At 40.5% G+C, this 24,805-nt stretch overlaps 1 protein-coding gene across 1 annotated transcript in view; it reads right to left on the bottom strand.

The window, feature by feature from the left end:
• Positions 1-24,805, bottom strand: part of LAMA2 (laminin subunit alpha 2) — a 434,604-nt gene that overhangs the window by 231,585 nt on the left and 178,214 nt on the right. Inside the window, exons 14-16 of the mRNA XM_019538207.1 lie at positions 10,163-10,264; positions 8,942-9,153; positions 834-945 (exon numbers count right to left, since the gene is read on the bottom strand). Of these exons, the coding sequence (XP_019393752.1) occupies positions 834-945; positions 8,942-9,153; positions 10,163-10,264 (426 nt within the window). The remainder of the gene's footprint in view (positions 1-833; positions 946-8,941; positions 9,154-10,162; positions 10,265-24,805) is intronic.

The following is a 24,805-nucleotide window of genomic DNA, read 5'->3' as shown; positions in this document are numbered from 1 at the left end:
GCCCGAGACTGGGAGGATCGACGAAAACACCACCTGAGCTCCCAGACCCCTAAGCCCCACTCCCAAATCCCTCTAGCGCCTCATGACCTGGCTGGGGGTGCTCCGAGCCGTGTCATTGGTGCCCACATGAATAAGGAGCATGGGATAGTGGTCTGTGGGCCAGAGGAGCTTTGGGATCCTCTCCGCAATGTGTCGGATGCGGGCCCCCGGGAAGCAGCAGACCTCCCGGGCTAAGGGGTCAGGGTGGCAGATTGCCCCCTCAGTCCCCCGCAGGATGGAGTCTCCCACAACAAACACCTTTCGTTTTGTCTTACCATGGCATCATGTGGAAACTTCCCCATTATTTTATCCTGGACTAATGTAATCATTAACTGCTGTCATAGTTTGTGTTAAGATACAACAAATACGTACCTACGTAGCCACCATGCACAGGGTCCTGTATCGTCTTTCAGCTCTTACAAAGCTATGTGTCAACTTAATTTTAATTTTTGCAATAAAGCTTTTATATCTATCTCTTGTGAACTGAAGTAACTAAGCAAGGAAACACACAAGATTTATGTAAGAAATGGGACTTTGGGATCCAAAACCATGTCTTCTATATAATTAGGAACTTTGGAAATGATTACAAGAATTCTTAAAGACTACAAGGTTGCCAGTTGTGAATATAAAATTTTAAGCAGCAATTTCCTATATGATCCTAAATTTATTAACTAGGACAGCTTAATTGCTATTTTGCATTAAGGCTGATTGGAATTGCTGTACTATTGTGTCAACACAACCGCTTGCACGAAAGATACATCTCTTGACTCTCTTAATACTCTCTTAATACTCACTTCACAAGAGGTGCCACCATACCCTAGGGGACACTGACAAACCTCCACAGCAGTCGCCACATTCCTGCCAGTTGAATAACGATCAGCAGCTTCCAGACTGACCCCACTCAACCTATGTTTAACAAAAAATAGAACAATTAACTTGTGAATAAAGTACAGATTTTATAGCAGTATGTTTGCAGCTGGATGCAGCTGGGAGTTAATAATGGGCACGTTTACATAAGATCATGACAAGACCATGCTTTTGCACTAATGCATAGTTGAATTAGTCTACTGAGCATTAGCATCACTAAAAAGGGGTGTGCCAGTGTTACTGTGAAGTAGCACTGGTTACTGCACATTTAGTTAATACCCGTTATTACAAATACTAAACATAATGCACAGTAACTGCAGCACATTAATGCATGTGTAGATGTACCCAGTGAGATTCATTATTCTGCACTTGTTTGGTTGCTTACAAATAAGGTAGTTGTTTATCGAGTGTCTCAATTTTCTAGTCCAATGTCTGCAGCTTTGTTGCTATTTCTATCCATTATATGAAGAAGAATATGGTCAGCACACATTAAAAACTCTCATAATACTGTATACGTAGCAGGAAGATTATTCTTAGTTTATAAGTTACATGTTTTGACTTCCATTAGAGATGTATATATAATAGCCTGCCTGTTAACAAACTGGTGCCAATGAACCTTACAGAATAAAATCGCTTTCTCCTCCTTAAACAAAATATTACAATTACTAAGCTTTGATTATGAAATACTCTTTTTTTTCTGAAGATTCATCTCTCTAAAAAGGATTTCACCTTTTCAGCTCTGTCCAGGAGAAAATCAATACCATTACACATGAGAAAGAGAGAAAGGGTATCTCCCTTGATCAGTCCCAGTTCTTCAAGTACCACAAAGAGAAAAGAGAGAAAGGTGGAAATTTCTACTATTTTTCTGTTTTTGCAGCAGAAAACTCAAAGGAAATGTAAAAGCCATACCTCGTGGACTTATTTAGGCATCTTAGAGATGTGACTGATATTTTTCTTAGTGGCAGCTAGCCCTAAAGCTGATCAACTTTGAACTTCCTTTCAGTTCCTTTGTGGAGTGTGGGGAGAGGAGGGTCAATAAATTAACAAATCAATACTAAGCTTGTGCAGTGTAAAGTCTAGCATATTTAGTCTTTTCTATAATGGATTAGGGCCAAACATAGTGCATTATTTTTATTAAAAACAAAATTTACCTTGGAACATTGAATCAGCAAGTCAAAACATCTGTCATCAGAGCTGATAGTTACTTTAATAATTATTTTAGTTAAAGGTCCCCCCAGGCTGTGGATTACTTGCAAGTTGATATATAATTGCCAGCAAGAAGTATGGGAGGAGAATGGCAAAGGAAAAGCAGGAAGGTTCTCCACATATGAGAATCAGGTGCAACAGAAACATAATAGGTAATTTTGCCCCACGATGGCAAAATTAATTTTGCCCACTGATGGCAGTCATGGCTGAGGTGGGGGAGGCAGCTATAGTGAGTCTTGCATGACCTCTAAATCAGTGCCTGGGCCTGGTCCACCCTGGATTACTGGCGATGCTGGTTTTTCTACTGGGCTATAAGAGACATGAGCAACACTTAGAACAGTACTTCATGAATCACGAGCTGAGCTGACATTATGCCTTTCAGAAAGAGTCACCAGAACTTCATGAGCTGACATTATCCCTTTTGGAAAGGAGAAAACGCAGTCTTGCACTGCATCTGAAAAATTAATGTTGGGAGTTAATTCCTATCAGACTTCTAATTTGGGAGCTGATGAAGTTCAGATGAGCACCCTGGAAGAAGAGGCTTGATTACCAGGAGCTGACAATTTTCTGAAGAAATGTCTTTTTAGAGGAAAAGGCCTTTTCACCTAGATGGCAATTTGCACTAAAAAAGTCCAATTTGCACTGGGGAGAAAACAAAAAATATTTGTCTTTTAAAACAAAAAGCATTGGCTTTTGGTTGCATAAAGGAACCTGAAAAAAACCTTGCTTTGAAAAAAAACAAGAGAAAAGTATCCAAGAAAGAAAAAGACAAGTACATTTTTTTAAAATTCCAATGAAAGAAAATACCTTTTTCAAGCCAGCTGTATGGGTTTCTCCCAGAGAGAAAGAGATGACAGAAAAGGAGAGAAATGGCCTACCAGGAGCCAGGAGAAGGTTCTCTGGAGAATATAAGAACTATCCTTGTAAGAATAAGGCTTTTAGGGGGAGATTGAGTTAACTGCACATAAGGAATGCACACCTAGAGACTTTAATCCAAGTTGGCACCAGTGCAGAAGACTGGAACCCCTCCAATAAATCCCACCCCAGTGTAGGTAATGGTTGTTCACGGGTGAGTCTACAGCAAGATCTCACTCTCTCTTTCATCATTCTTTCCCTGTTCCTTGCTTCATCTCTATTCTGCAGTTACTTTTTTTTTAATTCTACTTACAGTGAAAAATCCCTTCTGCATTAGATATTAAAGAATTTGACTAGACAGTCAGAAAAAGGCACACGGTATATCAAAGAACTTAGGAATAAAGATGTATAAATGAAACAAAAATTGCTATCAAAACATTGAATCTCATTTGCCTGTTGAACTACAGCTAGTTCCCACCCAAGCCCATGCAATATCATTTACAACAATGAGACACCGTTACACACAGAAACATTCTGCCTGGTATTATGCTACATTTGCATGCACCGAAGAATTCCAATTTTCATTAGGTTCTGCTTTGGTAAATGGGATTTTAATGTGTTTAACAGTTTTCAGTGTTAAACAATTACTCATTGAAGAAAGCTGCAGTGCATTTTTTTTTTGTACTTCAATGCTGTAATTTTTATTCCTCAAATGCCATTCTGGTTTCATTAAAATACATAATGCTGGCAGTAATGGGGCACTGGATTCTAAAAATACATGCACAATCTGAGATTTACATCTAGACCAAATATTTAAGGTGACTGTTACTGTCAGCAGGCAACTGTTGACTTCTAAATACAAATAAGATTAAAAGGGAAGTGAATGTTTTAGGTGGTATCAGCTTAGTTTACTGTCTACTTTGGCAAGCATCTGAAATGCATTGGCTACATGAGGTTTCTGAAGTACTGGCCTGAACATTCCTCATTTGTCTTGTAGCTGATGTGATAGACTAAGGGACATTTCACTACTTTTCCTTTCTTATCCTCCTCCACTAAAGTTGGGAGTGATTCTACATGAGGTTGCAAGTTTGCCATTCTCTTTATTGCCATTTCTATCAGGTTCCACCGTGTCCATCTGCATCAGTCAAATTGGCAAAGGCTAAATTCATCCTTACTCGCCTTGTTGGAGCAGCCTCATGTTGGATTTAACATGATACAAGACAACTGTTCAATTCTTGCATTTTGCAATAGTGCTTCAGTGTATACTAAAGTAGCATTAGTTTTAATGATGCCCAGTTATAGTAGAATTCCTCAGTTGAAAGAGAATCAGAGAATCGGCTTTCAAACTGTCCGTTGCATTTTTACCTCTGCTGAGTGATTTTTTGTTTAGATAATAATCTAAGGAAGTCTCCTACTCTGGAGATAGAGCAATAATATACAAGTCATTCACAATCAAATGTTATTGCTTAATTCAGGGTTACAATATTAGTACATAAATAGGAAGTGCCTTCAAATAATTATACTGAAGCTTATAAGGTTTCTAATGTTTACTGCCATTACATCAGGATAAAAAGATATAAATGGAAAGGGGAATGATCTTGAAGACTCAGGACACTTGGGTTCAATTCTCAGTGCTGTGACTGACTCTTTGCATAATGTTGATCAACAAACCATCCTGCTATGTCTCATGAGAAAATCTAATAACCCTCAAGTATTTACTGGCTGGAGAGGGTCCTCTGCACCTCCACCACACTCACAAGGAATACGGTCACTCATATGACCTGCTTGTTTCACACTAGGGACAATATGATCTCTGGGCACATATGGCTTATTTCAGAACCTATCAAACCTGCTTCTTAATTAATCGAGAGAGTTGCTGCTGAATGACACAAAGCACATCCTCTACAGAGGGAGCCTTGTCGGGCCAACAAAGAATGCTGAAAATTGGATCAAGTCCTTTACAAGATAGTAAATATAATTAGGCTAGGTCACTGTGCCTAAAGCACTTTACTATAATGATGTAGAATCTGAAAAAAATAAAAGAACTAGGCACACACTGAAAATCAGCAAAATAGACAGGACATAATGGGCAGGAAAGCACTGTCTTAATTAGGCTGTATGGTCTTGGGAAAAAGACCATACAGGTGAAATCATGGCCTCAATGGCAAAACTTATTTTAACTTGGCTATGATTTTCACACCATGTCTTCCTCTGTAGCGAGCAGCACTGAGCACACAGATGACACTCAATAAACAGTATTAATCAAAAAATCAAAAAGTCTTGACAGTCTTAAAGGCTTTTCATAGTATTGATGATGTTATATACACATACAGAAAAGTATTTCAAACAACACAATGGGATGGGCCACAATTTTACCAGCTCTTGCTCTTTGTGAAGCAGCAACTAGGGATATTCTGCTCTTGGCCTTTCAAGGAAAGGGTAAAAGTGCGGCAGAAACTTAAAGCCATTTTTAGCTAACAGTACTACAAATAGAAAACGCATTCCAAAATTATTAACAATTACAATTACTTATTTATCCTAACCCTACAGGGACCTACAATTCTGGCCACAAACCCAGCATATCTGGAGAGAAACGATCACAACCCTGCAAAGCACTGATTACAGATCTTCATTCTGATCCACATACTTTTTGGGGTGAGTTTCTTTAAGACCAGTTATTTAAGACCAGTTCAACAGGCCAGTTTCCTTGTAACTCTCAAGGGTCTAGACTGCTATTTACCATACAGCTAAGGGGAGGCGCTACTGGAGAGTGTATAAAGCACTCCACTGGTTTAGATAGAGCATTCAGGAACGTAGGTTCTCAGCCCTGCCACTGACTCACTGAGTGATCCCAGGTAAGTTATTTCTCTTTTCTATGGTCTGAATTTACCATCCACAAAAATGAGGGTTAACTATAATGAGGTTTTGTAAAGAGCTTTGAGGTCTACTGATAAAAAAAAAAAGTTCTATGTAATAGCTAGGTATTATCTTTATGCCTATACCTTAAATTTATAGTTTGGGCTGTGCATACAGGCTCATAAAGTATATCTTTCATATTTGATCTGCTTAGGAATAAATATATATAGATATATTGAACATTAAGAGGGGTTCTCCTTAGTTCATGTGAGCTGTAGGACATCAAAAGGAGAGAGGAAAAGGAAAATTTTCAAATAAATTATTTGAAAGTTTTTAGGAAAAATACAAGAGAGTTTAAGTGGAGACTGGTCCAACTGAAGACCTTCTTTGGATCTGAACTTCTTTGATATTTGTTGAAGTTTGGATTTGGAGATAAACCTGTTGAAGGGTTATTTTTTTAATTGTAGGTCAGGGCTGTCCAACTGCAAAATGAACAAGAACTGAATGCCATGCAGACCACACTAACAAGGGTCACATGCCTGAGGGCTACAGCAAATCAAGCCATGGGCCCCATAGGCTGCATGAACAACTTCCTCCACTGCCCGATGCACCACACCTCCCCCCACCCCCCCAGGTGCATTGTGTCCAGCTATGCTGTGTCTCCCACTCTTCCTTTGCCCACATTGCACTAAGCTCCTTTAGCCTGATGTAGGGCTAGGCAGTGAAAGCCAGAGGGAGATGGAGAAGCTCAGAGACTGGCTGTTATTGCAGCTGGAGCCATGGAGTGTTCAGGAGCCACAACTTTACCCGTTGCAGCCTGCTGGCTGCCACTTGGACAGACCTGTTGTAGGTCATGGTAAAAGGCCAGATGCAAACATAACTGAGTTTAGAAAAGTTTAGTTCTGAAGCCAGTTTTTGCAACTCGGCCAGTTCTCAAATTTGAAGGAGCAAAACACAGAAGTACTATAAAGTAACAAAGCAGGTGAAACGAAAAGAAAAGATAAAAAAACAAGCCAAGCTCTTTAAGAGAAAAACACGAGTGAACACCAACTGAAAGGTTCATGTCAGCAAGCTGCAGGTGCTCAGTGACCTATATTTCAGCTTCTATTCATTGGGATCTATGTTTAATTCTCTAAGAACTCAAAATAATTGCTGCATTAATTTACGACACCCTGCATAGAAACAAAATCTACCTCTATGATCTCAAATTGTTTACTGTGTTTCAGCCTGCTGTCACTTAAAATGATTATACTTTAGAGCCCTAAAAATGGTTTGAAATAAAGTCCTGAATATGTGAGCTGATGCTTCCAGATACTTCATCTAGGAACATATTCTGAAGGAACAGAGCAAGACAGAGGTGCTGGTATTTCTCCTTCAGATGTTACTTTACTCTTGGAAAGTAATTACAGGAGTGCTATTGGCTTCCTCCATTCAAAACTGTTTTAGAGATTGAAGTGACTGATTTGTAGGTTAGGTACTTTTCAGGTGTTCTACCTCATGGCCATGTCCAGACAAGCACAGCCATGCAGTATGTGGCACTGCAGACATGTCTGTGGCACCACATATTGCATGTTGAGTTGTTCTCTGCTCTGCAAGGGAGCAGTATGGAGGGGGTTTTTTGACCCCTGGATATCCAGGGGTCAACCCCCACTGCTGAAAATGAAAGCAGAATGGTGCATGTGGTGGCAGCATGGGCTGCCCAAAGCCAGAGCCTGGCTGGCTGGAGCCTCACTCCACTGCTGGCTAGGCTCCGTGTGGCAGAAGCGATGTGGCTACAGCCCCAGGAGGACCCCAGAGAAGGCTTCTGGGGCCAGGACAGTGCTCTCCCCAGCCTCCCCTACTGTACCCAGGGTAACTTGCTGTGTGCCAAAGCATGCATGGCATGGGCCTTCCCTGAGACAACTCCCTGGGGAACCAAATGTGTGCGCACATCTGGACGCCCATTACTATATTTTACAAATAAGATTCATGTGGCTGAGAAAAAATGTATAAATATTACAGGAAAGGCTTTTTGGCCTTCCTCGAGTGTCCACTAAAGCACTGGGAGAAATTTCAAATCCAATGTTAGCGTTAGAAACTGAACCACATACTTCTGTAGGCATTATAGGCTATCCATCACAGCCTCCTAGACCATGTACCAGAATGACTCAGCTTGGATCAGAGGCAGGTGGGCACTAGGACACATCTGCTGCTGCTGCTCCTGACCACGGCACAGGGAAAATCCTAGCTACTGGCACTTCTCACTGTTGTGCCATGAAAGAAGTCCCCAACAGCAAATGCCACGAAAGCCTAACATTGATGGGCTGGATCCAATAGTCTGCAGGTCAACTTGTGAGCCATAGGTTGTCAACCCCAACCAAGATGAGAGAGCTACTGTGCCAGCTCTTATAAACGTCCTTATAAAAATACATCATTGATTTCATACTAAAACTTCAGAAGACTTCAAATGAAACCAATGATTTTAAGAAGTCCAGATTAATCTGACATAAATCCGGGGAAAGGTTTGGGATTGCCTACTTTTGCATGCAATGCTTATTTAAAAAAATCTCTCTGGCTATATTTTGTCAATTTGGCTATTATGCATTTAAAGGGCTAAAGAATCTATCTTCAATTAATTGTTTTATTATGATATTGTCTTTTATTATTATTATTATTTGTTTCAGTTTATATACTCCTCTTCCCAACAATCAGTCTGGCTTACAATAACAGAACAGATTAACAGATAAAACAGGAGAATGACATAGGGAAACAATAGTTAGAGATTGTTCTCATATTCACAGAATTTGCTGCATTCTACCAGAATGAATTTTGTGTGAAAAGGAAATATACTCCCCCAAAATGTATGTATTTATGGATTTATGATGGTCCCTTTAATAGCCTATATGACTTCTCTGTGTGGTAGGGTAGTCAGTAAAAGAAAACAAATAACTCCACCCCCCAAAAAAATGGCAGACTATTCAAAGATGAAAAGGCTTAAATGTATGCTAGTTTCATAGTGAAAAATAAACAGTGACCATCTTCTTAAATTATACCAACGTGCAGCCTGCATAAAGAGAAAATAAAAAGACACATCAGGCTGTCTGCAAAATATTGTCACAAATGTAGTTCCCAAATTTACCTGTAGATGGCATTCATCCCATGGCTGTACGTGGCTCTTATTAGAAGCCTCTTCACATTTGCCAGCACTGTCATGAATTCCCTTTTGCTGACTGGAATGTCAGTGCCATACACGGTAAATGAATCTGGTTTCAGAACAATTTCTTCTGTGTGCTCCTCAAATGGCTGCAGGTGAATCCCATCTGTTGGAGTGCTGATTCTAAAGCCACTTCCCTAGAGATAGATATTAGGGATTCAGTTAAATATAAAAGGGGTAGAAAAGATGGTGTATCATTGTAGACATTTAGGGACAGATTCTATTCCATCTATTGGGCATCTAAATGGAAAAAGACACCTAAGTGCTATTCTATTCCTCCCTGTTCAAGTCCCTGAAAATCCATTAATGCATATACTTTTGTAACACTGTAATCTTACCTTTGCAACTGAGTCACAAAAAAGAAGCAAGGATGGGAAGGATGCACAGATTTTTTGTATTAACATATTTCAGGGCGAAACAGGATTGACTTTAGGCACTAAAGTCCAGTTACACTTCTAATAAATAGAACTGAATCTGACCCTTAGTGCAAAGGGTTACTGATCAGTATATAAGAACACTACGTACCAGGAATGCCACAGACTGATTATCCATTGCTCTTCAAAGAAGTGCATTATTCATTTTATACTAAGACTTTAGAAGACTTCAACCAGCATGGCTACAACCTATACCCATCATATGAAACAAATAATTTGAAGAATTATAGGTGATAGAATAAACTGACAAAAATTGAGGGAATGGTTTGGGAACAGCTTATAGTCAGTATAAGCAAAATCCCAGTGAGCTAACAGGTATCCATCCAGCTGCATGGCTTAGCATGGGCATCAGAAAATACAACTAAATCCACTGAAGCACAGTCTCCAGGACAATATAATACTACAACTGTCTAAGGTATGATACTAGTTTAAAGAATTTACTTCCTATTTCAATCAGCCAATACTACCAGTTCTTCATCTGTCTAGCTTATCACTGTAAATATAATCTGACAGTACTTTTTAATATCAGAAAAGGCTCCTATAGATGCATATTAGGTATATAAGATATGGTCTTTATTTGATGCTGCATAAATTGTCTGCAGACACATCTTTGAATAACAGTGATACCTGATCAGTTTTGGATGCCACAAGCCTTAACTAATCATGTAAAGAGGTGGATTAAAGTTAATCATCAGAAATGGAAATACTGTACCTCTATTATGACATCAGAGTGAAGTATTGTTTGAAGTGGTTCTTCCTGCCCTGAGAGGCTATAGGAAATGGTAAATTTCAGACGTCCACCAGCAGCTGTTACCTAAAATAAAGCAGAATGATGCTCATTACATGACAGGGCACATGCCTTTAGCCATTTGGGGCTACTGGTTTTTTATGGCAATATTGCCTGAAAACAGAGTGCCAACAAAGTGAAAGGAGATTCAGATCACATGAGTTCTCAAACAGAAAGCCATAATGACCCGTGGTGTGTGAAGTGGGCCGTATTCAATTCAGATTTGGATTTGGCCTGCTTCAGGGGACACTGATTTGATACATTGATTCGGGTCACTGTCCTGATTCGATTCAACCAAATCTAAATCTGAAGATTCGATGCTGATTCAGAGAATCAGCGGTTCGGCCATAGACACAGATTTAAATATTTTTTCTGCATACCTCCATGTACCAGGCACAGCTTGTGAACACTGAGATGGTGGGGCAGCTGGAGCGTCCCACGGGAGCACAAGGATGTACTTCAAGTCCACTTCTGGGTCTGCTGCAGAGTGTGCGGGGAACCACCCCCCAAGCCCCCACCTCTGGGCTGGTGATTGGTCATAGGGAGACCTTGGGTTCCCCCCCACAACCCAGGAGGCACCAGTCACTAAGCCAGGGGGGTGAGATCCCCTGCATGTTCTGCAGTGTACCCAGAAGTGGACCAGAAGTGCTTCTGGTCCACTTCTGGGTCTGCTGCCAAGCACACTGGGGACCCCCCTGTGCTCCTGTGGGACGCTCCATCTGCCCCAGCATCTCAGTGTTCATAAGACGCCTGGTACCTCCAGGTATGTAGAAAAGGCATTTAAAGCTGTGTCTACGTCTGAATCATCGAAACTCTCTGAATCGGTTTGGAGGGTTCTGATTTGATTTGGAGAGTTTAAAAGGTCTCCTGATTTGATTCGGATTTGGAGGTTTGGGTGCCGAATCAGGCTGAATCTCTGCTGAATTGAATCAGTGACCGAAGCTTTGCATACCCTTAATAAGGACCCATTCCCTCCCTTCCCCAACCATCAGCAAACTCACTCTCACCTCTCAGTATTTTCTTCAGTGACAGACTAAGCTTCCAAATCTGACATGTAATAAAACATGAGCAGCAGCACATCCTAAGAACCAGCTTTCAAATCTCTACTAATATATTTTCCCTTCAATGCAAAAGGGAACATAAGTTTAGAACGTATTTAAGTATTTTTGCTCCGCACCTTTCTGTACCAACCAACCAATTCATAACAGAGCCAGCACCCCTCTTGCAATGATTAAATACATCCATAAAAAAGTTATCATAAAGGAAAGCAGCCCAGCAAGTTTTTCCTCAGTATGAATTGTAACTGAAAACAGAGGAAAATAATAATTTGTCTTCACACAGTCAATCAAATTTTGTTGAAAAGAATGCTACAGTCCTTTCTCACAGGCTGCCTCACCCTCCGTAATAAGAGGCTGATAACCTCAGGCCATCTCGTGTCATTCTAGTATATTTTTCTACGATCTTTTAGCACCCAAATTCAGGGTACTGACAATAATCTTCCCATGAAAAATTACAAAGTGTAGATCATTTTTAGGACAGGAATCAAAAATGCAGTCAGTGGGTAGAACTCACTGCCAATACAGCAGTTTTGCTGTTTCTTTACTTTACTGAAAAACTGTAAATAAAGTAGGTTTTTTTTAAATAGCTAAGAAAGTCTGCTCTGTATACCAGTGAAAGAAGAGCCTCCTCTCAGCAGTGATCATTATCCACATCAGTGGGCTCTCTCTGTCCTTTCAATCTATATTGCTGACCACAAAGCAGTCTCAAGAGTACTCTTGTAGGGAGAATAATCCGATTATTCTCAAGGCCGATCCAAGGGAATAATATACTGTGTTTTATCATTCATCATACTGGATATTTTGCACACGTAACAGAAAGCAGTAAATACAGAGGACTTTCATTATATGTTGTTGTGTGCTGAATCTAAATTAAGTGGGGGGGGGGGGAACGTGAAGCCCATTACTTAAGCAGCAGCAATCTGCTCATTTTGGAGCATGTATGAAAATATAAACATTAGTACTGAGACTATAATCACCAGAGGAAAATTGCAAGTAGCTTCCAGAATCTGCTCTAAATAGCAACCAAAAGTTTGGATTAGTAGCCAAATATATCCGTACCTGTTAGGTCTAAAAAACTGCCTATGACTTCTGGGCAAGCCAAGCTAAAAAAGCAAAAGGCTTGTAGTGTTTTAGCATAACAGACGGCAATGAAACATATAAAACTGTGAGTAACTGGCAAAGCAGGTGTATAACAGGAAGAGATTTTAGTACGTATGTAACAGTGGAGTGGCTAATAATGTACGTAACTGAAACCTCACAATTATCACTTGCATATGCCTTTGTTTTGGTATGTGCTAGCTTTCCTCTCTGGCCATTTACATTTAAGACACAACTTAAGTTGAAGTTCATAACAAATTTAGGAGTTTCATCTTTACCCGATGTCAACCATTTTTACTCAGGAGGTACAGTTAGTTTTTATTATTATCAATATTTAGATTTTTTAAAGCACCCATTGTTGCAGCATCTGGGCAATTTCAAACTTCATTCCATAAAATACTCACTTTGAGACTATTTAAATTCATGAACCCTGCCAAGTTGGCTAATCAATGTGCTGCATAAACAAATATGCCTTGCTTAGTGCCCTACAGAAGAAATGAGAGAGCTTTCAATTGAGAATCACTTAACAGTGATCTTTTCCTATTAAGATCCAGGTATTGTCAGCAAGAGAAGTCGAGCGCATCTCAACTTCTTTAAAAGAAAGTTGGGTGATAAAGAATCTTTTTCATATCTGCATACTAGATCCTAATTCATTGGTGATGTGTAGGGGGTGCACATGGGTGCACGAGCACCCCCTGAGATTGGCCGCCACCACCAGATTGGCCAGTGGCATCTGCGGGCAGTTGTTGTTTTCCACTTGGTTCTCGCCATCCCCCCCCTCGCTGCTGACATCACTGCAGCTGCCTGCAGGTGGTCCCCACTCACTGCCAACATGCCCCTGCCACTTCTGCCTGCCACCTGTGGGCAGTCACCATGCCCCTCCAGCCTTGGGAGGCATGAGGCGTTCATGTCCTAGTTCTAAAAATTTGGTAAGCAATAATTTTAACCTAATGTGAAAATGAACAGAAAGGCAGACAGAAACATAGAGCACTAATGAAAATTATACATATATCACCAGTCAGTGCTCAGGGCAGGAAGGGAGCAGAGCCATGCTCCAGTGACTGATCCTGGTACACAATGCTCATTCTGGCCTGTGGACCAGGTCAGCATCACTCATCCGGTCCGTGGGGCCAAAAAGTTGAGCACTGCTGGCCTGAAGCCAAAAAGTAACCTGGTCTTTATAATTACAGATGTTAATACTTGGCTACAGTGCCAGTAAAATTAAGCATAGATGCTTTTGTACTTCTATAACAGCAGCAGGATTAATGGAATTCTAGGTATCCCTGTCATGATATCACTGATAATAGACATGGAAAGGACTCTTAGGGCATTTTGTCCACTTTTTAGCCAATGTGCTCTTGTACTACCTTAAAACATTTCTGAACTCTTTTTTCTATATATAATTAATATGTAGAATAAATTCACTTAATGTAATTTCATTTTTTTCTTTTTTTAAAGTATGACATCCTCTTGGATTAGAATCAAAGGATCACAGAAAATTAGGGTTGGAAGGGACCTCAGGAGGTCATCTAGTTCAGTGGTTCTCAACCTTCTTTGTACTAGGACTCATTTGTAAAATAGCAATGGCCAGTCCTATGCAGTGCCCCTTACTCCTGACCTGGTGCCCCTTGCCCCCAGGCTCCACCCCCCCACAGCGTATGAGGCATGAGGAGCCCCAAGTAGGCCCTTGCGAGCTGTAATTCTGCCAGCCTGCATGGGTAAAGCTATGGCTTCCCATGTTTTTTCTCCTTTAAAGGAGAATCCATTTTTAAAGTTCATTGATCCATTTTTAAAGTTTGTTCATGACTCCTTCATATACCGTTGAGACCCACTTTTGGGTCACAACCCACAGGTTGAGAAACACTGATTTAGTCCAACCCCCAGCTCAAAGCAGGACCATCCCCAAATAGATAATTCCAGCCAGGGCTTTCTCGAGCCAAGCCTTAAAAAACTCCAAGGATGGAGATTCCACAATCTCTGTAGGTTACCTGTTCCAGTGCTTAACCACCCTCCTAGTGAGAGAGTTTTTCCTAATATCCAACTTAAACCTCTCTTGCTGCAACTTGAGACCATTGCTCCTTGTTCTGTCATCTGTCACCACTAAGAATAGTGTAGCTGCATCCTCATTGGAACCACCCGTCAGGTAGTTAAAAGCTGCTATCAGATCCCCTCTCAGTCTCTTCTTCTCCAAACTAAATAAGTCCAGTTCCCTCAGCCTCTCCTCAGAAGTGCGCTAGCCCCTGAGGCATTTTCATCACTCTCCACTGGACTCTCTCCCACTTGTCCACATCCTTTCTATAGTGGGGGGCCCAAAACTGGACACAGTACTTCAGATGTGGCCTCACCAGTGCAGAATAGAGCAGAATGATTACTTCCTTTGATCTGTTGGCAATACTTCTACTAATGCAGCCAGTATGCTATTAACCTTCTTGGCAACACGGACATACCATTGACTCATTGTCATCTTATTGTCCACATAAGCCCCCAAGTCATTTTCTGCAGAGCTGCTGCCTAGCCAGTCAGTCTCCAGGCTTTAGCAGTGCATGGGATTGTTCCATCCTTAGTGCAGGACTTCGCATGCATCTTTGTTGAACCTCATGAGACTTCTTTTCGCCCAATCCTCCAATTTGTCTAGGTCACTTTGAATTCGAGCCCTACCCTCCAGCATATCTTCAACATGCCCCAGCTTGGTGTCATCCATGAACTGGTGGAAGGTGCAATCCATCCCAAGTTCCAGATCATTAATGAAGATACAGAACAAAACTGGCCCCAGGACCAACTCCTGGGGCACACCACTTAACACTGACTGCCAGTTAGACATGGAGCCATTGATTACTACCTATTAAGCTCAACAATCCAGCCAGCTTTCTATCCACTTTACAGTCCATTCATTCAACTCATCCTTCCTCAGTTTGCTTTCAGGAGACAAATCCAAGGATAGAAATTGGGACAGAATTCAAAGCTTCTTAGAAAAAAAACACCTTCTGAGACATCAGTTTTACTACTAAAAGCAGCATAACACTCATTGACAAGGTTTGTATGCTTTCTGTTCTATATTGCATTTATCACAGTTTTTGCTCAGCATCTGTGAAATCTATGTCTTCCTTGTTAGTTTTCCCAGCCAGCATCAAAGGAAACTTTATAGGCCTGACCTAAAAGATTTTTTGGTATAAAGATGTGAAAGTAGTACACCCTATATTAAAAATCTCTAATGTTGAATTATACATAAATGCATATATACACACACATCCCAATCATATCCTCATACATCTATAGTATTATATGAATATATTGTAGATGCACACAAACACAAACACACATATATATAATTATAAATGTATATAAAATGATATATGTATATATAACTTATACTCTCACTCTTGTCCCCTGTCCTCATTCTCTGTCCCTTTTCTAGTCTTTCTGAATGCAACCCAAGAGGAAATGCTTTTTTGTGCTATCTTTTATTGGATCAACTGTATAGTTGGGAGGGCAGTGGGATAACTTTTGGGTATCAGGTGCCTTTCTTTGGGTAATTTTATATGAATACAACCCTTCACTTCCAAGTTTTTTTGCACGGTCTTTTTGGAGGTGGAATTTCACAATTTCTACCCTGGCATTGGATCTCAGCACAAAACCTTGTCTGTACCAACTGTTTGGTATTGTGCAGGTGAAACTGAACATCTATGCATTGGCAATGCATAGGGGATGCCTGCAGGTACATGTATACCCCCTGAGATTGGCTGTGCACCCCCTGGAAGTGCCAGTTGCGAAACTGGAAGTACCGCCAGAAGTGCACTCCCAATTTTACTGCTAGCTCGGTGATTAGCGGCTGGTGGACAACACCCCCATTGGCAATCTGGTACCCTCCAAAACTTGGGAGGCACCAGTCATCCAAGCACCTCTGGGCACACCCCTGGGCACACCCCCATGAGCAGGGACATGTGTTTCCCTGGGGACAAATAGCAGTGGCACATACTTGTGCCGCTGCTACTTGTCCCCGGGGAACACTCCTGCACACATGCTCCGGTATGCAGAATGTTGCCCTCAGTGGGGTAGAAGAGGCTGTGGCCAGCATCTGAGCCGGCTCCAGCAGCCTTACCTGGGATCCTGGGGACCTCCTAGGGTGGAAGTAACAGCAATCAGGGCATGTGGAGCCTGGGCAGCAGCTGAGCATGGTTCTGGCCAGCAAGGCTCCAGTTTCTGGAGGTGTTTGCTGCTTCCATGTATGCCACCCAACTTTTTTCTGGCATGGGCACCGGGAGATCATAGTGTCAAAAAAACCCACCATGCTGCAAATTACTAACATGGCAAATGCATGCATGTGTTGTGCATGCATTTTGTGGTGCCACAGATGGGTTTGCAGTGCCACAAACCAATGTGCACACTTGTCTGGACTTGCCTTACATATCTTCCCTTTGGGAATGTGTAACTAAGAATATACAATAAGCAACTGTCTTCTTGAAACAATTTAGTTTATTAGCAAATGCAGCAAAAGAATTACAGAAAATTATTGCACTATGGTAAACAGCTCAAGCATACACTCAAGCTTATCTACACTTACTCTCCCTACATGCAAGTCTAGGTGATGTTATAGTCCTAGTCCCTCATGTTATAGTCCTAGACCAGACATAATTTACATTCTTCACCAAGACCAGGAAATTTTGAAATGCAGCCAGATTACAACATGTTCCAGAGTGTAAATCTCCCTCAGTATTGTCCCTTCTTTGAAGAAACTCCCTTTTCCCCAAAGCTTCATTCTCCCTCTGTGAGCCTGAGCTCAGTTTACATTCACGGATTTATTTTAAAGACTTAAGTGTGAAGTTCTCCCTTTCCCTGAGTTTATATTTTCACAGAAAGTCAACAAGGCTGTCACAGATAATGCACTTAGGATAGGTGTGACCAGGTGGACCTATTCACCTTTTATAGTTTGCAATCACAGGCATTTTGACTGTTGGAGAGGAGAGTGTCTTTTACCCCTGACACTTCAACCCCATATATAAAATGCCTTGTGAGGTCCAGTTCCATATTTGCTACCAGCTGTCAGATTTATTTTCACTTTGAAAGTATTTTTATTGGTTTTAGCATGTATAGTGAAGCTTCATATTAAAATATGCAACTAACAAAGGAATTACTATACCAGATCCAACCAGTAGTCCATCTTAAATCTATTATTCTGAGCAGAGTTTCTGTTTAATTAAATAATAGCCGAAATCCTACAGTTTTCATGAATTCCACAGTCTGACAAAGCTCCAACTGATTTCAATTGAATTCATGGAAGTTCCTCTCACGGTTTAAATATTAGACAGAAAATAGAAATATTAGAATGCTATTCTGTGAAATATTAGAATATTTCATTTTCAGCAGTCATTCTCAGTTGTCTTGTCAACATAATATTCACAGTATTCCCTATTCTCAAGAGAGTGAACACTGCAAATAGTAAGATAATGTTATTTAAGTCAAAACTGTGCAAGTATTTTTGAATAATGTTGTATTTCAAAAGTTTATTATTCTACTGACGTACTTGCTTTTCACTTCACTTCTAAAACTGTAGACCAATAACAATAACAGTATTCTCTACAAGAAAATGAATCAAACTGTATCAAAGATATGGACAAAAGAGGAAACTAAGCAAGAGCATAAAGAAGGTCCCTAGATCTTAAATATGGAAGGTGGGACACTTTTGTTAAAGGTGTTCATGTTTTGGACCAACTTCGAACATCACCCACTGTTTCACTGATGAGTGCTACTAAATAAATGGATTTAACCTTTTCTTAGTGTGAGCCACTTGGAAATGTTAAGACATCAAACAAAGTGTTTCTCTATCATAATATCATTTAGGACAGGGTTGTTGCAGCGTGCTGCACAACAGTGGCAGTGTGCTGAACAACACCTTAAGGTGTTGAGTATCCTTAATTTCTCTTGATGTTGATAGACATTTAAGGAGCTTGCCTGTTTAAGCCTTCACTAATTTTCTGCTAAAACCAAAAGAAAAGCATTACACAGTTTGTACCTTGAAAAATATTTCTTCCTGCTTTTTCCTTCCTTTCCCTACTTCCCTTTAGCTGTCCTTCAAACCAAACCAAACCAAACCAAACCAAACAAAAACAACTTGTTTTCAGAAAAAAATTGCAATCTCATAAGCTTATATTAGTAATAAATATATAAGCTTATATTAGTAATAAAGTTACATAAACATGTTTCTCCCCCTCCACACAGAACCGGATCAAGTACACTCAGGAAGATTCCTGGGCCTTTATTTTATTTTAACTGGATACTCAAGAAAATGAAAGATTTGTAGCACTAGTTACCTTGAGGCACAGTAAGGATAGGTGGTATTAGCGATATTCTACACCTTCTGTAGATCTCCAATAAAGCACCTGAATCCTGAACTGTTATCAAGCTTTCTTGTATCACACTTCAGCAGAGACTAGAAATTGTTAGCAAATGATGTTAGCTTGTGATTTGTGTTGCTGGTACACATGTAATGTCTAGTGTTCATCACATGGGAGGCATATATAAAAATATTTTAGGAGAAAAAATAAGGATTATCTATCCTGCAGGTACAGAGTTAACAGAATAGCCACAATGTTTTGCTCTCCTAATACATCATGTGCCTGTGTTTCCCTTGGACAAATATGGTACTTACCAGTATTTTAGGGAAAGGTCATTTTTCAACCATTCTGTCTTTCAAAAACAAGATGCTTATCTTCTTTGGGGGCATGTTGTATGCAAGGAAATATAGTATTTCTATCACCTTCTATCTGAATATGCATACAATAGGAAAAAATATTCAGGAATTTCCATACAAGGCTGTTACCACATAAAAATGTGGAAGGTAATTTGCATCATTCATTTGATACTCACTGAGCATTCTCAGAAAAAAAATCTTACCTAGAATTGTAAGGAGACTAATATTTTTATGCCTATGGTCCTTCTGTCATTTTGTCATGATAACAAGAAATGGCACGTGACAACTTTTTCAATATTCTGTGACTCGGTCATTCTCCTAGTGGCAATATCTGCCACTAGATTTGCTTTGTGCACACTGCCTGGAGATACTGAAATCATATTATGCACAGTTTAACACTCTCTGCTAGCCTTCTTGCTTTTCCAATGGGACTGCACTGCAATAAAACTCAGAAGTTTATCTGGACTGGATCACCTTCATGAACTGTTCAGGTATAAATTTATCTTTATGGCACAGGTATTAGCAAGCATAGACCTGTGAAGTGAGTACATCAGTTCTGGCAGTGACAAAACTAATGGCACTCCTAGTGCCAGTTCAATCCATAATTGATTAGCACCTATGATGAGGTGATAAGATTTGACAAAAGGTTGAATAGAGAGTTTGCCACATTAATAGGTGGACATAAGTACACATAATTTTTCTGACTGTAGTATTCACAGAAGGAACCGTCTGAATATTTGTTTGTCCTGAGTTTACTTGCTTATTTTTTGCAGGAATGCCCCATCATTAATCAACCCTGTTCTAGATTAGTTAATTTTAAATCAAACCTGAAAAACCTCTACTCCTCAAATATTGGCTGCAAACCATAAGGGAATTCTATTTGGTTTTTATTGGTTCATATTTACTGTTACACTGAGAAGACACTGGAAGAAGGAATAAGACTAGAAAGGAATGGGATCCTTGCTAAGAAAACATCAAGTTCTTATCCCTTTAATAAAAACTCCCAATAAAGATTGCATGTTTTAGTTCTATTCAAGTTCCATTTTGAGATTAAATAGACTTTGCTCTTTTAGATAGGACTTGAATTTAAATAGGATATCTAAACTTTGCTGAGAGTTTATATTAACATTTCAGATAAAGGGGAAAGCAGCTTTGTCACGTTCTGTTTGATTGACTGCACAGTTCTGGTTTACCTTTTTCTTGCTGTTTAAAATGTTCTCCTCCCATGCACATTTGTCATGGAAAAGTAGACTCTTAGTACCATACTCTACCTCCCCCACCATCTGTTGGGAGTCAGTCTCTTAGGAGCCATTACACTGTACAACAGAGTAAGTCTCCAGATGTCAACATTTTGCCTACAATATTCTACAAGCTTATTATTCAGGTACACTCTGAATATTAAAATGATCTCAACCTGCACATACCAAATACTATATTAAATTTACCTTACTTTCACTCAAAATAGTACTCTAGAATAACCACTGGAAGAGCTGCAAAAGTTTGAAGAGCTGTATTTGAATAAACTTGATTTTTATGGCAAAACTGGATAAAAATGTAATGTGAAACATCATATAAGCCCCTTTTCCCACAGCAGAGTATATACCCTGGCTAAAGAAACAATATCTTTTAAAATTTGCAAGACATTATGTTGCCACTGACTGGCTGTAAAAATAAGAAAGCCATTAAATCTAATCTTTCTGCTGCTTTTTTTAAGTGAAAAGATCAGGTGAAAATATCTGACTGATTAAGACACAGATAACATCTACCCACAGAGCAGGAATGGCTAATTAATGGCAAATCAAGTTCTGCAACACTACACTTTTTGCATGCTTTGATCACATCTTTAAGGATTGTTTGTTTTCAGTATTGCTTCAGTCATGACCTTTTTCTAAGTATTTTTTTAAATATATATAAATAGCGTATGTGTGTGTAAAAGAGAGAGGGAGAGAAAGAGAGAGAGAAAGGCAAGCTTGATGATTAAAAAATGGAAAAAACTAGAGCCCAATTGATGCAGACCACAGAAAAAGTATCCACTCAATTTCTTCAGGCCCAAGCAAAGCTGAAAGTGGAAGAGATAAAGGTTCCATGTCCCACTGCACTCCATAATTCAACCCTGCTTTGTTCACATTATCAGACTATTAGATTGTAAGAAAATCAACATTAATGGCATACACAAAATGTATGCAAAAGCATATTCAAACTGTATGTGTTATGATCTCCATATTCTATCTCCCGCTATAGAACAAGTAACAAGGCCTCATTTCTTCTGTGGTCTGTGCTGCTTCAAATGTAGTGTCCACTGAAAATAGAGAGCTTGTCACATGCAATACATACTAATTAAAATCTATCTGACATCTTTCATTTAATTCAATGTGTCAAACACAATGAAAAGTCTTGCAATGGAAAAGATTAAAAATTCCATAAGAAACCTATTATTTGAGGATTTCCTAAATTATACATATAAATCCAACCCAATCTCATTTTTATTGAGATACTGTATTAACATTACCATGTTACATCCCTGGTTCCACACTATCCTTAGATGAACCAGATTACATTATTCATACCTTCTCTAAATGAAATCCAAAACTGTATTGATTTAAAATTAACTAAGCTAGAAGATAATGATTTTTGTAAAATGGAATGTTTGCTTCTTGATGGACAACAAAGACAATGAACAAATGGAAAGAAGAACTGCCATAGTCTCTAGGCAGTTCTTCAGTGTTCTTGTTATCATCATAGAGCTTCTTGGCATATTTCTAGAATGGATTCCTAGATTTAAGCCTCTCCAGTTGTGGTGTATTGATGTCCTTGTTGATTAGAAGGTTTGGGTTACTGATGTCCTTATGGTATTCCCTCATGCATGTGGCATCACGGCGGAGCTGTGGGGAAGCAATGTTCACTAGGACTGGGAGCTATGGCAATGGCATACTTTTTAGTGTTGCTGATATAATCCACATAGCTGCATTTAACTGTGTATCAACAAACTTGTGTCCACATATTTGTTCCAGACTGAGGAGCAACATTCTACTGCAGAGAAAACAAGTGCTAGAGTGGCCATTGAAAGCATGGTTTCATTTGCTTCTTGTGTTGTTCTGGCCACTGTATGCATGAGGCTTTCATTTTTTTAGCAACATTCCACTGATGTTCATGAAAAGTGAGGCCCACTCAAGAGTTACGCCAAGGTATTTTGGGAACTTTTCATGATTAAACGTTTCTCCACAGAAAGTGATGGTTTCTGGTCAACACAGGTGTAGTTCAGATGACGTGATGTGATGATAGTTTTTCTCAGGTTTGGGCAAAGTCTCCAACATGCAAAACATTCTTCAAGTAACTTGAGGTCTTTGCAAAGATCTGCTTGGACTTTAGTCTGGCTCCTTCTTTGAGTAGCAAGTGCCAAGTCATTGGCAAAGCCTAATTTCTGGCTGGTGGTGACAGAAAGATCACTTATGTATACATTAAAAAGTGCTGGTGCAAGCACTGATCTTTGTGGGAGACGTATTTATAGACAGGTTCTGCTGACAGAGTTCCCTAGATGGAGATGATATCGCCAATTAAACAGGAGCATTGATAAGTGGCAGAGGGTCTGCTAGCACCTGATGACCATTGACACCTTCATCAGGCCTTCTTGCCATATAATATCATAGGCTGCTGATAAATTGATAAAAGCATCTCCTGTAATATCTTTGTGCTGGTACTCAGCTTCAATATACATAGTGAGCTTCAAGATACATGGTGCATCCAGAGCGAAAGCCAGCCTGTTCAACTCATATAACCTTCTAAAAAATGGAAGACATGCAAGACAGTAGCATTTTGGTTAGAAGTTTATATGTCATATGAAGCAGTGATATGGGATGGGAGTTTTTTTGGGTCTGTGGTTGATTTTCTGGGTGTGGGGATAGAATGACCTTTGTTTGTCACCACATCATGGGAATTTTGCTTGTAGCTATTATGTTGGAGAAGAGTCTGTCAAACCAATGGCACCCAGGAAAAGGATAACCTGCTTAATGGGTACTTTGCACCCAGGAAAAGGCCAACCTGCTTACCCATGTACTTCGCATCAGTCTTCATCAGTCCAGTGGGACCGCCCTGCCTAGCAAAATGCAGGACAGCCAGAGTGAGGATGTATTTATACCCAGCATTAGTGTTGATCTAGTAAAGGATCACTTGAGAGGCTGGACACCTTCAAGTCAGCTGGTCCTGACAGATTACACCCTAGGGTACTCAAGGAGTTGGCAGGCATCATAGCCCAACCATTGGCAAAAATATTTGAAAATTTGTGGCACCCAGTTGAGGTACCTGAAGACTGGAAGAAGGCCAATGTTGTACCCATCTTCAAGAAAGGGCAGAAAGTAGAACCTAGGAATTACAGGCCAATCAGCCTGACCTCAATCCCTGGTAAGATTCTTGACACAATTATCAAGGAGACCCTTCTGGATAAGCTGGCTGAGGGCAACATCCTGAAGGATAGTCAGCATGGGTTCATCATGGGTAGGTCTTGCCTGACCAATTGCATCTCCTTCTATGACCAGGTGATGTATCACCTGGACAAGGGAGAAGAGATTGATGTCATATACCTGGACTTTAAAAAAGCCTTAGATCTGATGTCCCATGATCTCCTTATGACAAAGGACAGACTGCTGTTCCCAGACATCTGCTAAGAAGAACATTCAGCCAGGTCTAACCAGTCACATAGGTTCCTAGCCGAGATACAGGACCTCCATCTAACCCAGGAGATGCACAGCCCCACCAGGGGAGACACCTTGTTAGATCTGATCCTGGCCACAGTCGACAACCTGGTGAGGAGTCTGCAGGTGCTCACCACCTGGGCAACAGTGATCATCGCCTGCTGGAATTCACCATCCAACACAAGGTGGCAAAGGTCTGCAGCAAGGCGGCAGCCCTGGACTTCAGGAGGGTGGATTTCAATGAGGTAAGAAGACTAGTCAGGGAGGCACTGAGGTCCCAGAGGGGAGGGGAGTTGGGTGTCCAAAAGAAGTGGTCATTCCTTAAGGAGATGATCCTCCAAGCCTAAAGGGAGGTAATCCCAATACGGTTCAAAGAGGGCAAGAGGGCGCAAAAGCCCCCATGGCTCACCCAAAGCATACGGGAATATCTCCTAGCTAAAAAGGAGGTGTACACTCCATGGAAGGGAGGGGCCATCAATAGGGAGGACTATACCTCGGTTGCTCAGGGCTGTAGGGGGGCGGTCAGGAAAGCCAAGGCGGAGATGGAACTGGGACTAGCTACCCAGATCAAGGAGAACAAGAAGTCCTTTTTTAAATATATAGAGGGTAAAAAGAAAGTATCAGGTAATGTGGGGCCTTTGCAAGAACAGGTTCCCATTTTCAAAAAAGGGAGGAAGGATGACCCAGGAAACTATAGACCAGTCAGTCTTACCTTGATCCTGGGTAAGCTTTTTGAGAGAATTATCCTGGCACATGTCCATGAGGGACCAGCAGGGGAGATTACGCTTAAGGGCAACTAACACGGGTTCATTAGAGGCATGTCCTGTCAGACCAACTTGGTGGCCTTCTATGACCAGGTCACAAAATCCTTAGCAGTGGACATAGTTTTTCTGGACTTTAGGAAGGCCTTCAACATTGTCTCTTACCCCATTCTCATTAAAAAAAGTAGGAGACTGTGGCATCGACACCTACACAGTCAAATGGGTCACTAGTTGGCTGGAGGGCCACACCCAGACAGTGGTGGTGGACAGGTCTT

Source organism: Crocodylus porosus, unplaced genomic scaffold (genome assembly GCF_001723895.1).
Source record: "Crocodylus porosus isolate Cpor-Errol unplaced genomic scaffold, CroPor_comp1, whole genome shotgun sequence".
NCBI lineage: Eukaryota > Metazoa > Chordata > Crocodylia > Crocodylidae > Crocodylus > Crocodylus porosus.
The sequence above is the reverse complement of the archived record's forward strand: the minus strand, read 5'-3'. Positions and strand labels throughout refer to the sequence as shown.